At 39.6% G+C, this 15,213-nt stretch overlaps 1 protein-coding gene across 9 annotated transcripts in view; it reads left to right on the forward strand.

Moving 5' to 3' along the window:
- Window positions 1-14,943, forward strand: part of LOC131233017 (uncharacterized) — a 55,364-nt gene extending 40,421 nt beyond the window's left edge. For 6 of the 9 annotated variants that reach the window (XM_058229572.1, XM_058229571.1, XM_058229579.1 and 3 more), the window contains 10 exons: window positions 2,160-2,268; window positions 2,371-2,642; window positions 2,790-2,917; window positions 3,023-3,302; window positions 10,458-10,646; window positions 10,755-11,041; window positions 11,185-11,395; window positions 11,507-11,746; window positions 13,067-13,158; window positions 14,379-14,943. In XM_058229572.1, the coding sequence (XP_058085555.1) occupies window positions 2,160-2,268; window positions 2,371-2,642; window positions 2,790-2,917; window positions 3,023-3,302; window positions 10,458-10,646; window positions 10,755-11,041; window positions 11,185-11,395; window positions 11,507-11,746; window positions 13,067-13,158; window positions 14,379-14,556 (1,986 nt within the window). In that variant the 3' untranslated portion in view covers window positions 14,557-14,943. The remainder of the gene's footprint in view (window positions 1-2,159; window positions 2,269-2,370; window positions 2,643-2,789; window positions 2,918-3,022; window positions 3,303-10,457; window positions 10,647-10,754; window positions 11,042-11,184; window positions 11,396-11,506; window positions 11,747-13,066; window positions 13,159-14,378) is intronic. The other 3 variants (XM_058229575.1, XM_058229577.1, XM_058229578.1) reach the window with 3 other exon arrangements.
- Window positions 14,944-15,213: the final 270 nt, after the last annotated feature.

The raw sequence follows: 15,213 nt of genomic DNA on the forward strand, positions 1-15,213 counted from the left end.
TTTCAGATTCATTTTAGGGCACGATCCTTGAAATGAAGGGATCCAAATCTCAATTGGACCACGCAATTGGGATTGAATGCCCACCGTTAAAATCTTCCTAGGCCCCACTATACTGTTTATTTTCCATCAAACCCATTGATAAGGTCACACAGACCTTGATGAAGGGAGAACACAAATAGCAGCTTGATCCCCAAAAAAAAAAATGCCCTAAGAAATTTTTAATGGTAGGAATTAAATCCCTGTTTTGTGGTCCACCTAAGATTTGGATCAGCCTCATTTTTTGGACCATGCCCTAAAATAAGTTGGCAAAAAGGATGGACCACATGGATATACAACAATGTATTGAGGTGGGCCCCACATTTAAAAGGATACTCATTAGTGGTCCACTGAAGATTTAGATCTACCTGAATTTTTGGACCATGCTTAAAATGAGTTGGAAAAACGGATTGACACCATGGATATACAATTACATCGAGGTGGCCTGCCTGGCCCACTAGTGGTCCACCTGAGATATGGATTTACTTCATTTTTTTACCGTGCCCTTAAATGAGGTTCTAAAATGGATGGATGACATAGATATATAATACATAATTGAGTGGACCCTACGTAAATGGCCCTAAAAATTTGTACATGATGTATATATCAACTCAAATTAACCAATTAAATTTTAGGACCATTGTTGCCAAGTCACAATCCCAAAATTAAATTGTTCGAACAATTTTCACCATTAGTTTGTGGACACTTGTTTTTTGAAATAGGGCCATTTGATATTTTTCATTTTTCACTGTCCAATAAATGCCCACCAATTCATTAATGGGATAAGTGCCAATAGATTGCATTAATTTGAGGCCAGTTTAGGGCATCGAATGGTCCCCAAATCAGCCCCGAATCGACAACACTATTTACCCGAATTTAATTTTAATTTTTAATTTTTAATTTTTTAAAGATCTATGGGGGAAAATAATATCAAATTGTTAGGTATATGAATTACATTATAGGATAAATCCCTAAACTCTATATATTAAAATGAAATGTGTGCGAGTCACGAAGTATGCGATGCACTAGCACTATAAATAAAAGTAAAACTTGGAAATATAAGATGTTTTAGTATTACATTCATTATACTAAATTTATGTAGATATTATATAGTTAGAAAACTAAATATAAGAGGTTTGCAGTTAATTCTAAGTTGTCAGGTTCATAAATCTGTCAGACAGCCCGATATAGCATTCTACCATGGCCAGGAAATACGATAATATTTTTTATTGTCAATTTGAGCTTCTACCATGGCCAGTTCTAATCATGGATAAAGGAGCAAGACTGATTTCCGGTGCGCATGCATGAACTTGTATAACTTCTGCCAATCTACCATTTAAAATCCGACCGCAAATTCCTTGGAGGATAATGATGATGAGTGTCATAAACTTGCCCCACACTCATTGGAGAACTGTGTTGACCAATCAAAAGAAAACCCTACTCCATGGGTGGTTAACTTTTCAGCGAGAAGTCGTAGGATGATGAAGATAGAATAGTGGACAGTAATGTATCTGAGGTTTGGAAACTTACCATGGTAAGGAGATAGCTTATCAATGTTTGTAATTTGAATGTCAATAGGAAATATTTTTCAAGCCCAGTCGTGTTGGCATGAAACATAGTTTTAGTTTGAAGGGAAAAGGTGGGGGATAGATTGAACTGTGCTTTATGTAGGAAATCAGGGCACGACTTCACATTGCCTGCGCGGAATGGAAAAAAAAAATGACAGTCAAGGTGGAAACAAAATTAGATATTTTCAATGCACAGTTGTTCATTTTCTGGGCAGTTGAAAGGATTTTATGGGCTATGACCTATGATGCCTGGATACTTCAAAAGAAGCAATGCAGCCAAGTCATATTGTTGGATACTTCAATTTTGATGTGTAACATTCATACCCATGACGTTTCCTTGCACATCCATGGGGCATGTGGGGATCATACTTTATGGGGAATCTATAAGCATATCAGCATTCTTTGTTCAGCTTTGTTGCTCTCGATGTTATCGGTTATGAAACGAGGTTCTTATTTCATGTAACTTGAATTATCACTTTGATCCGTATGTTGAAATATTCTGGACTTAAAAGAGTTCCTTCTTAACATCTTTCATGTTTTTAAATATATTGCCAGGAGTGCCCTGTTGGCACATATAAGGATGTTGAAGGTTCTGATCCATCACTTTGCATTCCTTGCTCATTGGAACTTCTTCCCCAACGTGCATCTCTTATATACATACGAGGTTTCTTTTTTTGGAAAGCAGTTGTGTTTTGATACACTTAATTGTTAGTATTATCCACTCCATCTTGGCACTGAGGTGATAATTTTAATCTATTCACTGTAGGAGGAGTCACTCAATCAAGCTGTCCATATAAATGTGTATCAGACAAATATCGGATGCCAAAATGCTATACACCCCTTGAGGATCTGATATATACATTTGGAGGACCATGGTCTTTTGCACTTCTCCTATCATTCACTTTAGTCCTCCTCGCTGTTCTGTTGAGTGCTTTACGGATTAAATTGGTTGGATCAGATTATGCTTATCAAGCCTCAAAAAAATCAATTGAACGTCACGGTCCGCATCCTTTCCCACATCTCTTGTCCCTAGCAGAGGTACCTCATACATTTATTGTCAGGCCTCCCCCTTATATCTTACACATTTAGAAGCAGGAGCTTACAGTTTCTGGACATATTGTACTGTCATGACTCATGATGCCACTATGTTGTTAAATGTTGTTTGTCCCATGATATTCACCTCAGGTGCGGGGTACCAGCAGAGTGGAAGAAAGTCAAAGTCATGTGTACAGAATGTATTTTATGGGACCCAATACCTTTCGAGAACCCTGGCATCTTCCTTACTCTCTACCTGATGCAATTATTGAGATTGTGTAAGAATGGATTTCAACTTAAGAAGGGCCTTGAGCTGAATATATGAGTGGTTTAATAAATCAGGTGGTTCAATGAGTTTTCTAATTGTGTTATTCTGGCCACAGATATGAGGATGCTTTCAACAGGTTCATTGATGAGATCAACTCTGTTGCTGCATATGAGTGGTGGGAAGGGTCGGTACACAGCATTCTTTCAGTCCTTGCCTATCCTTGTTCCTGGTCTTGGAAACAATGGCGTCGGAGAAATAAGATTCATCGCCTTAAGGAATATGTCAAATCAGAATATGATCATGCATGCCTCCGTTCATGCAGATCACGAGCTCTTTACAAAGGGATGAAGGTTTGGCTTACAAGTTCACTAACGAGCTTATTTTTACTTTCTACAGTAAGCTATTTTTTTGCTACCTTTTGATGTTCAGCACAGAATTACTCTAACACCTAATTGATCCAGGTTGACATATCATTTATTTGACTCATCCTGGGTTCATATTTATTTTCAATACCCAGTTTCTCTAAACATAAGTCTCTGGATACAAAAAGCTATGGAAACAGGCATATTTTCATGTGGTCAATTTACTCTTAGGCTGGCAAAGAATGTGTTTAATTTTCAATATATATATAAAAAAAAGGCTGGATTGTGTAGATTTTCTGTTGAATATTTTATCAACAACCCAGGATTGGAAGATTTGATTTATGTCTTATGTTTTAGCCTCAGTGTTTCTGTAGGGCAGAAGAATCATTATTAATTTTCTGATCTTTGATTTTCTTTTATAGATTATATATTTAATAAAATTGAAGGAAGAAAAATACAACTTTACAAGGGGCAAAAAATGCTCGTTACATAATGAAGAAATAACTACCCTCTCTTTCACACGTGTCGGAACATTGTTTCCCTCATGCCAAAAATGATGAAATAAAACCTTGAAAAAGATACAGGTGTTCAATATTAAATCAACTATACAAGCCAATTTCCTCGGGCTTGACTTATTCTTTGTTGCCCATGGGATTGTTCATTGAACACTGTCAAGAACACCTCTAGACTTCGATAAAGTGGTCTAGCCTCAGTATGGCTAGAAATTTGCTCCCCAGTAGGGCTGGAAATGGCTGTATGATGTTCTCCTCGTTGTCTCTAAAGTTTTAATAACCCAACAATTCCAGCAGAGCTCAGATTACAAATTGACATGCCATGATGCAGGACATGAATTTAAATATGATATGCAAGATTTCAAGCTTAGATCACACCATTTCAGAAACAATCACACAAATTCCACATCCCACATGAAAATCCAAACATTCAATTAAAGGGGAATCTATGCAGATCTAGGCCTACACACGTTAGGGCTGGATCAATGAAAATTATGAACCAAACAATACTCAAAAGGAAATAGAAATCACCCACATGTGCATAAGAATCAGTCCCTAATCCAAGGGATTTCCTAATCTCAATTCAAGGAACCCTAGGATGAGAAAAAGGGCAAGTCAATTAGGGATAATGTAATCTAGGGTCAGGATTTATGAAATCATGTATAAAAGAGAGGAAAATAGGAAGAAACCTGAACTCAAGACAGTCCCTGCGTGTGGGCAGCGAGCCAGGTGCGGGAGCACGTGCGCCTGAGGCTGGCCGCACGTGTGGTGGGGGACGGAATCCAGAAACGGATTCCTAGGCCTTGGTCGGCTAGGCTTGGGCTGCAAAACCCCCAAATATGACGTCGATCCGAGCTCTGGTCTGAGTGTGGTGCTCCGCCGAAGTTTCAGCTTGCCTGCGAGCCGAAATCTGGAAACCTGCTGTAATGAAGAAATCTGATGCAACAAAAGGGACGAATTTGAAGCACGGATGGTGGGGGAAGATGGAAAAAAAAGATGATGAAGGATGGGGGTGAATCGGGATTGATGTGACTTCGCACCACGATAGTTAGCCCCTCGAAAAAGGAGGGCTTCGTACCTACTTTTGAATTCTTCCACAACTCATGAAGAGAACAGAAAAATAAAGAAGGAATTTTTTTTATTAACTTCAATGAATCAAAAGAACTACAAGGGGTGCCTATTTATAGGGAAAATCCTATACCCCAAAACTCGCACCATGTGCGCAACCTATTACTTGGCGATGAAGTAAACTAAAATAAAAACCAAACAGAGAAATCTAAAGCGTTCATAATGTTCTAAATAATAACAATAAAGAAAACCTAAAATATGAAATCAATTTGACGAGTGGGCCACGATCATGAGATCCCATGATGGGATTTTCTTGATTATCGGGCCTAATCTTTTGAACCAAACTTCTTCTTCTAGGTAGGAGGCCCTCCCTGGACGTCGTCATCGAGACAGATCGATGGTAGGGCCCTCCTACTCCGTGCATACGTGCGTAGGTGAGGCGGCGTGCGTGCACGTATGCACGAGATGTCCCCATCATGCCATCAAAATTTAGTTTGACACAACCAAGTAGAGATGCTTTCAGAGACTTCCCCTCACTGCCTTTGATATGCTGCCATTGACTACCTCTTCCAACTTCATTGATATCATGTGTTTATTCCCCTCTTCAACCATGTATTCGTCCAAAGGGATGCAATGAGATTGAGGTAGTGAATGCTCTCCATATTTTGTAATATCTACATTCTCTTGACGAAAAGTGAAGTAGACTCTGATTGGCTATTCTCAAGGTACTCCAAAATGGTTACATAATGGCCATAACACCCGTTATGTAACAGTAATTGTGATAGTTATGCATTATGGGGTCATAACGGCTGTCACGGGTAGTTTTTTTTTTTTTTTTTTTTAATAATAAAAAACCAACAAACAAACGTAACGGCCATCATGGCTAGTATTTTAATGGTAATGGTGGTGGCTGTTATGGCCATTGATACCATTATGGAGGATCCTTACTCTTGCTCGGGTGGTAGACTCTCAGGAGTTTCAACACCCGGTCAAGGGTTCGAGTATCCGTAGGTGGTGAAATTCCACTAGCGTGAGTGTGTGTGGGTTTGTAAATAAATAAATAAATAAATAAATAAGAAAAAAAAAAAGATACCATTATGGAATACCTTGGGTATTCTTCTGTTAGAAGATGCCTAAAACTTATGGACATTGCATGTGAGCTAGTGAGCATACAGTAGAGAATGATTTGATGATAATAATGTGAAAAAAAGAGGAGAAGATTGAGAGAGGAGGAGAGTTTGGGAAAGATGTTGTGTTGGGCTTGCTTGCCCTAATACATAATATTTTATTATAATAGAGCATATAGTACACTGTAGGAGAAGAGGGAAGTGTACACATGCACTTACACTAAAAGGGCCATTAACCACATACAGGCCACATACAGGGCCACTAACCACATACAGGATACACTAGCATTCTCTATACTCCCTCTCAAGTTGGAGCATAGATGTTGATAATGCCTAACTTGTCACGAACATGATGAAGAGCATCTCAACTCAAGGACTTTATAAGAACATCAACAAGTTGATCCCCAGATCGAACAAAAGGAGTGACCATTTCCTTATAAGCTACTTTCTCCATAATAAAGTGACAAGCAATATGGATGCTCTTTTTCCACGGCCAAGGAGATCACAACGCGAATTAAATTAAGCTTAGCCACTGGAGAGAATGTCTTGAAGTAATCCACACTATGAGTCTGTGTGTAACCCTTAGCAACAAGACGGGCTTTATAGCGATCAATGGAGCCGTCTGGAAGAAACTTGATCGTATAAACCCATTGACATCCAACCGGCTTATGGCCTAAAGGAAGTGACACAAGGTCCCAGGTATGATTCTTCTCAAGAGCAGACATTTCTTCTATCATCGCCTTTGTCCAGTCAGGACTTTGAAGAGCATGTGAGAGAGATTGAGGAATAGTCAGTGATGAAAGGGAAGCTGCAAACGACTGAAAAGACGGTGAAAGGTGATCATATGAAACGAAATTTCTAATAGGGTGTTGAGTACAAGATCGTGACCCTTTGCGCAAGGCAATAGGGAGATCTAAACTCGAGGTAGGAGAGTCACCTGAGCCAACATCCAAAGTGAGCGGAAGGGTTGATGGCTGAGCGTGTGAAGATTTATCTCGACGATGATATACCCGATGATATACCCGTAGAGGCTTAGGCTCACCCAAATCACCAACAGGATGTTGAATGGAGGGGAGAAGAGTTTTCCCATGATTACTAGTGGAAAGAGGAAGAGGATAAGAGTCATACTCCTCCTGACTTACAAGAAGATCACAGAGGGATCCGCCTGGAGCTGAGAAAAAAGAAATATCCTCAAAGAAGGTTACATCGACAGAGACATTTCTTGCAAGTCAATGGGTCAAAACATTTATACCCTTTCTGACTCCGAGTATACCTTAGAAAGACACATTTAATTGCCCTAGGGCTAAGTTTATCATTGCTTCCATTCAAAATTTGAACAAAACATGTGCAACCAAAAACTTTAGGTGGTAGAGGAAATGGATTATCATGAGGATACAATATAGTAAATGAAGATTTGTAAGACAGGATACGCGAGGGTATACGATTAATAAGAAAAGTAGCAGTTAGAAGAGCATCACCCCAAAAATGTTTAGGTAGATGCATACCAAGCAGAAGGGTGCGGGCAACTTCAAGAAGATGACGATTCTTTTGTTCTACAATAACATTTTGTTGAGGTGTGCGAGCACACGACATCCTAGATAAAATACCATGTTCCTGCAAGAAGGACAGAAAGGCAGTAGACATGTATTCCCCCCATTATCAGAATAGAGGGTTTTGATGAAACATTGAAATTGAGTGCACACTTCATGATAAAACACTTTAAACGCATCAAACACTTCACTTTTAGATTTCAAAAGATAAATCCAAGTCATGCGTGAATAATCATCAATAAAGGTAACAAAATATCTAAATCCAAAAGTGGAGGTAACCGGAGTTGGTCCCCAGACATACGAGTGAACCAGAAGAAAAAGGTTAAAATCTCCTTTCAAAAGAGATAGGAGGAAACGTAGCACGATGATGTTTAGACAATTCACAAATATCGTAGCATAACGGTTTAGTGACAGATAAGGAGGGAAACAAAATTCTCAATCTAGCTATTGATGGGTGGCCTAAGCGGCAGTGCCACCGACTTATGGACTCTCGATCCAGAGAAATGGTACTAGAAGTGGCAACGGGTGTATCATCGAGAAGATAAACGCCTCCTCGCTTATGCCCCCCACTAATCACTCTCTTCGTTTGTAGGTCCTGAAACAAACAATAAGAAGGGAAGAAGGTAATGGAACAATTTAATGACTTGGTAATAGAGCTAACAGACAATAAGTTTAATGGAAAACGAGGTACATGCAAGACTGAGGACAGGGACAAGGGAGAAAGAGGGATGAAACCAATCCCAGAGATGAGAGTTTGGGTTCCATTAGCGACTTTGACATACTGAGTGTGAGGAGAAGGAGAATAAGAAGAAAAAGAATTGAGACTTAATAGCCATATAGGACTGGGAGGAAACTCCGGAGTCTATGACCCAAGAGGTAGGAGAGGATGACGCAAGAAGAGCAGTACCTGAATGGGCCGAAGCTGCGTGAGATGGCTCAGGAATATCACGAATGTGAAGCCGCATAAGGGCATCATATGCAGTCCGAGAAATGATAAGAGACTCCCCTGAAGTAAATTGCTCAGCTGTCGGGGTGGAAGACTGTATTTCAGGAGCAACTGTGGATGCAATAGTAGCAGTGGCATATGTAGGACGATCATGTATCCGCCAACAATAATCAACAGTGTGATTAGTTTCACTGCAATGTGAACAAATGCGGGAACCATCACGTTCAAGTCCAACACGATCACGAAGACTACGGCCGCCACGACTGCAATCTCCCTCGCGGCCTCTACCACGACCACCAAAACCAGAAATGCGCCCTGAATTCAAGGATGACACCCGAAGGCCAAGAGAGGACTGCTCGCCAACAAGATATGCCGAACACTCAGGTGACACAAATGAATGAGAAGGAAGAGTAGAGACAGTAGCACGCTGACATATGGCATAGACTCGTCAATGTGGGAAGATCCTGCATAACAACCTGATCTCGAACATGAAGATAATCGGAATTCAACCCAGCTAGGAACTGCATGATACGAGTATCATTCCGCTACTTATGGGCATGTTCATGATCCTCTTGACATTTGGAAGCAAGAAGCTAATACATATCCAACTCATCTCACATACCCCGAGGCGTCGAATAGTAATCTTTTAATGATCTAGAGTTTTGTTGGAACTGACCAATTTCCAGAATAAGCTGGAATACCCGTGAAAAATTCTGAGATTCCAAGAACATATTATGAAGCGTATCCCAAATGCCTTTAGCCAAGGATAAAAACATCGCTGAGTGGCTAATCGAGGAATCCATACTATTCAACAACCATGCAATAACTTGATAATTCTCCTTTGTCTAAGACTTGTTGGTAACATCTATAGAGCTTGGGAGATCATCCAAAATATTCGACAACTTCTCACGGGCTCCTAAGAATACTTTTATAGATTGTGCCCATTGAAGATAGTTGTCATCATTCAACTTAGTGGAGGTAATCTATAAGGGGTTGGATTCAAGAGACCCTATGCCAGGAGAGTCCAAGAGATAAACCTATGCCAAGAGAGGCCTTACGCCAAGAAGGATTGATTCAAACAATTCTATTTCACTCAATCCTTCAAGATAATAAGAGATAAACCTCAAACAAATAACAGTTATCCAAAATACCATGAAACTTAGTCAAAAAAGGCCCAACCGAGTGAAAAACGCCCCAGCCACATGTCCGTTTGAGGTTAAAAACCTCTCAAACATTGATCTTAAGTAAAAAAATCCTTCATGGGTAGCTTGGGAGGAAGATTTCGGCCCATCTTGAGCAAAGAAACCAAAGAAAAGCTTACTGATTTGAGGTAGATCGAAGAAAAACGGAAGATGGGCCCGATTTTCGAATTTCTCTATTTCGCCGAAAATACCATGAAAGAAGGTCCAAAAAATTCTGAAAAAATCATGATAAATCTTCTAAAATCAAGATCTATCAAACCCCTAAACTTTTAGCTCAAACGGAGTCCATGTGTCCGTACAACACTGACGTTAGTTGTACGACTGCTGACGTCAATAAGGCAACGTGTTGCCTCTCAATTTGTTGGATGCAGAATGCCTGGATCTATTCTTTGATACCAAGTAGAGAATGATTTGATGATAATAATGTGAAGAAAAGAGGAGAAGATTGAGAGAGAAGGAGGAGGAGAGTTTGGGAAAGATGTTGTGTTAGGCCTGCTTGCCCTAACACATAATATTTTATTATAATAGAGCATATAGTACACCGCAGGAGAAGAGGGAAGTGTGCACATGCACTTACACTAAAAGGGCCACTAACCACATAAATGCCACATACAGGGCCACTAACCACATATAGGATACACTAGCTTTCTCTATACATACAAGGCCACAATGTTATAGAACTTTGCATTTTTCGCCAGCCACGTTAGAAAAATCTGACTTCTAGAAGGGCATGTCTTCTGCTTCTTTTCAACATTTCTTCATTCAAGGCGGTCACAATTGCAGGTTGGTTCAACACCAGATCTGATGGTTGCCTACATTGATTTCTTCCTTGGTGGTGATGAGAAGAGGCTAGATATCGCCTCCAATATTCCGCAAAGATTCCCCATGTGCATCGTTTTTGGTGGAGATGGAAGTTATATGGCACCTTACAATCTCCACAGCGACACGCTGCTGACCAATCTTCTAGGACAGGTATTGGTTTTTGCATCTCCATTCTTCCGAATCATAATAAAGTGAATAATCAGCCTTAATTACATTTGTATTGCATCCTTGATAAAGAAATGACCTTGTTCCCCTCAGTATGTTCCAACAACAATATGGAATCGGCTAGTTTCTGGCTTCAATGCACAATTAAGGACGGTGAGGCAAGGGCGCATTCGATCTGCACTAGTTCCTGTGATTAATTGGATCAGTAGCCATGGTAATGCCGAACTGGAGTCCCATGGTGTTAGGATTGAGCTGGGATGGTTCCAGGCCACAGCCTCTGGTTACTATCAACTAGGCATCTTGGTGTCAGTCGGTGATTTTGTTCTAAACCACATGCGCCAGTCTGATATATTCAACAAAAGTACTAATGACCATCCAAGGTATCTACGAAAGTTTGTACTCTTAATATGTTTAAAAGCAAAGCAGTTCTTTTTACAGTTTATGCACCATCTGATTTCAACTCTCCCATATATGTCACAATCAGTTAGCCGGTTTATATAATGTTGCTAACTTCATATTCCAGGAAAAACACTGCAGTTGCACGTAAGAACCCAAAGCAGTTGCAGCAGAGTCAGCCATTCACCAGCCATGTGTTGTCCCGTAAAAGGATAACTGGAGGAATGAATGGAGGGGTAATAAATGATGCTACGCTGCCATCACTGGACTATAAAAGGGACTTCTTTTTCCCATTTTCTCTTCTATTGCACAATACCCGGCCCATTGGCCTTCAGGTAGTGGTAGTATTTCTATGATGATGATGGTGGTGATGCGTAGTTACTGCTATAAATTGTATGACATAGCTGCCCTTTGTCATCATTTATGCTTGTTCTATTGATTTGTTTCAGGACACCCTGCAGCTGCTGATAACCATTATGCTCTTGGGAGATTGTGCTATAACTCTTCTTACATTGCTTCAGTTCTACTGGATTTCCATTGGGGTCTTCCTTTCTGTCCTGCTCATTCTTCCTTTATCCTTGCTTCCTCCAGTTCCTGCTGGTTTAAATGCTCTTTTCAGTCAAGGGCCGCGACGATCTTCACTTACTCGTGTTTATGCATTGTGGAATGTAACATCTCTGTCAAACATTGTAAGTAATTTGTTTTAAGTGAGTTTGCCTTGCTTATTACTGTAGAGGGAGAAATGGAGTGAATTGGAAGGAAGAAGGGAAAAGAAAAGGAATGGAGAAGGAGAAAACAATGTGGATGGATCAATCCCTCCTTGATACCATGTTAGTGCTCAACGTTAGACAATGAGAATGAGATGAGAAAAGTAGAGAGGGAAGAGCAGAGTTTTGGAGAAGAAAAAGGCTGTAAAGAATTGAATCTCTCACGGGCATAATGTTCTCTTTACATGAAACCCTAAACACAAAATGTATGGTTCACAGGAGCACCCAAAGATAAATATACCCTCACCCAGTAATATCCCATAACCCCCCGCGCGCAATATAAAGAGAAATTATACTAGAATATCCATGTTTTTCATGTTATAATTGTTTTTCAGTTGAAGTTGCACGCGTATTGTTTCCCATTTCAATGAAATAAAAAAGGCACTTCAATTTTAAAAAAGTTCTATACAGGTCATGGGTTCAGGTATCCGTTGTGGTAAAATCCCACTGTGGTGTGGGTGTGCGTGGGGTGTGAGTGCGTGTTTCTATACAGAGTGCCTATTGGCAGAACTTAGCTTCTTACCCGGCATCGTTGGTTAATTTCTAATAGAGGCATTCTTATTTATTTATTTATTGGGAGAACGAATGAATTTTATTAAGATGAAAGGCTAGAAACAACAAACATTAACAAAAGCTAGAGAAGCCAAACACCCAAAAGGCTCAGGGATTCCACTGCAGTTTCTGAAGCACCAAATAAAGAAAAAAAGCTAGCAGGGCAAGCCTCCATTTCTACCCACCTTTGGATCGGGGACCCCCCTTCATTCCACGAAAGAAAGAAGACCCTCATTGATTTCGGCATAACCCACGGAACCTTGAAAAGTAAGAGAATGTCATCCCACTTCTCCTTAGCAGAGGGATAATGGATGGAAATATTCTCCACCGATTCCTTGACTTTCAAGCAGAGAAGACAGATGTTTAGTAACACAATCTCCCTCTTTGGCAATTCTTATGCACAATTCCTAGAAATTGTTGCATTTATATATGAATTACACATGGACAGTGTCAAGAATTCAGTGAGTTCCATGGTATGTGTCGATGTCTCCTGGAAATGTTCACCTCTGGTACTTGGCCTTTAAAAGGTTTTTGCGCAGAATCAAATCCCTTTCCAAGACTAATGTTTCCAGTTTCTGTCAAAGAGTGAAAACTTGTCCGTGCTACTCCCATGCTTTTTTTCTCCACTCTCAGTTGATGCATTAAAACATCTTGTTTCTCCAGCATGAGATAATTGTGAGCTTCTTGCAGATTGTGGCTTTTGCTTCCGGGATTCTATATTATGGATTTTTTTCATCCCAGGTGGTGCCTGAGAAGACCAACACATGGCATGTCATCAGAAGGTGCAGTTTTATACATATCCATGGTCCATAGTATAATTAAGCAAAACCAGACTTCTGTAACTAGGGCATGTTAATTCTTTGAGACTGTCTGGTGTTGATCCATGTCCATGTCCACTCCTCCACTCTCAAACATGATTCATATCTTTTATCTTTTCAATAGCATCCACCAGGTGGGTCTGACCTAGAAGATGTTCTAGCCCATAAATCAGGCTAGTCCACAATGTTAAAAGCAGGTATGTGGGCTTAGAAAACTTCAGCCAAGGTTTCTTCAGCCATTTTTTTTTTTTTCATGAACTGTAGCCCACCTGATTGATGAACCAACCTGGTTATTGGGCTAGGGCATCTTCATATGTTCTGATGGATGGATTGGAACTGGTAGCATGTGCCATGCTGACACATATGGTGGCATCTGCATGAGCTACCTTGTACATGCATGCAGGCGTAGCAGACTTGATTCTTACTTTATTATTTATTTTTCAGGATTTTTTACATATAAATAAGTGCAATACTCTATTCAAGTATAATACTTCATTATTTTAAATATTTTAATGGAAAATTTGGCAAATCCTACTTTTAAAGGCCACTACATCTGACACTTGTATTTATGTCTAAGTGTGGACCTTGTCCAAGTTGCATAGAACCAGAACCATGCAGGGAGTAGAAAACGGAAAAATGGTCAACCACTTATTTTTTCAAGCATTGGAGTCTTTCAACTAAACATCATCATTGTTTTTAACTGTGCCACTAGCTCAATTATGAAAGCATAAAATCTTTTGGCCATTTGTGGATTTAGGTAATTTAGATTCCTTTTGGGTTGTCCAAGTGATTCCCGATATGTTGGGGATCCAAGCCAGCACCCTGTACGGATGGAGATCCTGTGTCGGGTTATCACCCAACTCAAAGCTCCCATTGATGAATTGAATTTGACCCTATAGTATGTCTTTTATTAGCAGTTTGGTGACACTTCAACATTAGGTTATCATTATTGCACTACTATTGCATTGAGTAAGTATTTTCTTCTTTGATTGATTTGCATAACAGTTGCAAAAACATAGCACTGAACAAGCAACCTCATGGTTGTAAAAGCATAGCTCCAACCAATCGTGCTACGGGTTTGATGCTCATTTCTTGAATATTTCTCGTTTTTAATTTAATGAATTTTACATGCATTAAAAAGAAAAAGAGAGGAAAACTGAGTCTTGTGATGGGTTTTTGGACAGGGAGGGTGAGAATTGGTGGGTTTTGCCCACTGTCCTTCTCCTAGTTAAGTCAGTGCAAGCTCGCTTCGTGGATTGGCACATTGCAAATATAGAGATTCAAGATCCATCTGTCTTCAGTCAAGATCTGAAGACCTTCTGGGGGGATTGTGGACCGCCTTCCCCAGCAAGAATAAATTGAAGAAGGCTATTGTGGACCCAAAAAAATGTGAGCACTGTCGATTATATTTTCCATGGAAATTGAAAGCAAGCTGAGAAGATATGTAGAGATTTTCTTGATGTTTTCCCCTTTTCTGTAAATATGTCCAGTGTAAAGTGATTTATTCGTGTGTTTGGGTTTTTCTTCAGTTTATATCCTGTAACATTAGCACCAGTCGGCATATGCATAGAATTTAGGTGGAAGATTTATAGAGGAAAGGGTATAGTGTCATTCTTTTGAAAACTCATTATTGAGAAAGTTTGTTATTGACAAACCGTGGGTGTTTTGTCATGAATGCTAAATTACTAGAGGCAGTGTCTTAGTTTTACCTGGGTTTGTGAGAATGTAATACCATGGTATTGTTGCATATATTCTACAACTTGCAATGGTGATACAAATTGATAATGCTATTAATTGAAATAAAAATATTTATTCATAACCTTGCTTCTGGCATGCTGACCTCCATACAGGACTTCCCATCGCTTATTTACAATGTATGATGCTAGAAATGACAAATCTAATGAAGTATCTTAGTATCTATATTAAACCTAATTAGCATTATTCTCTTCTAAATCAATGGAGATAATTTTACATTTAAGATATTGCATGCTTTATCATTCTAACTAGATTTGAATTCTT

The sequence above is a fragment of the Magnolia sinica genome, chromosome 18, assembly GCF_029962835.1.
Source record: "Magnolia sinica isolate HGM2019 chromosome 18, MsV1, whole genome shotgun sequence".
Classification (NCBI taxonomy): Eukaryota; Viridiplantae; Streptophyta; class Magnoliopsida; order Magnoliales; family Magnoliaceae; genus Magnolia; species Magnolia sinica.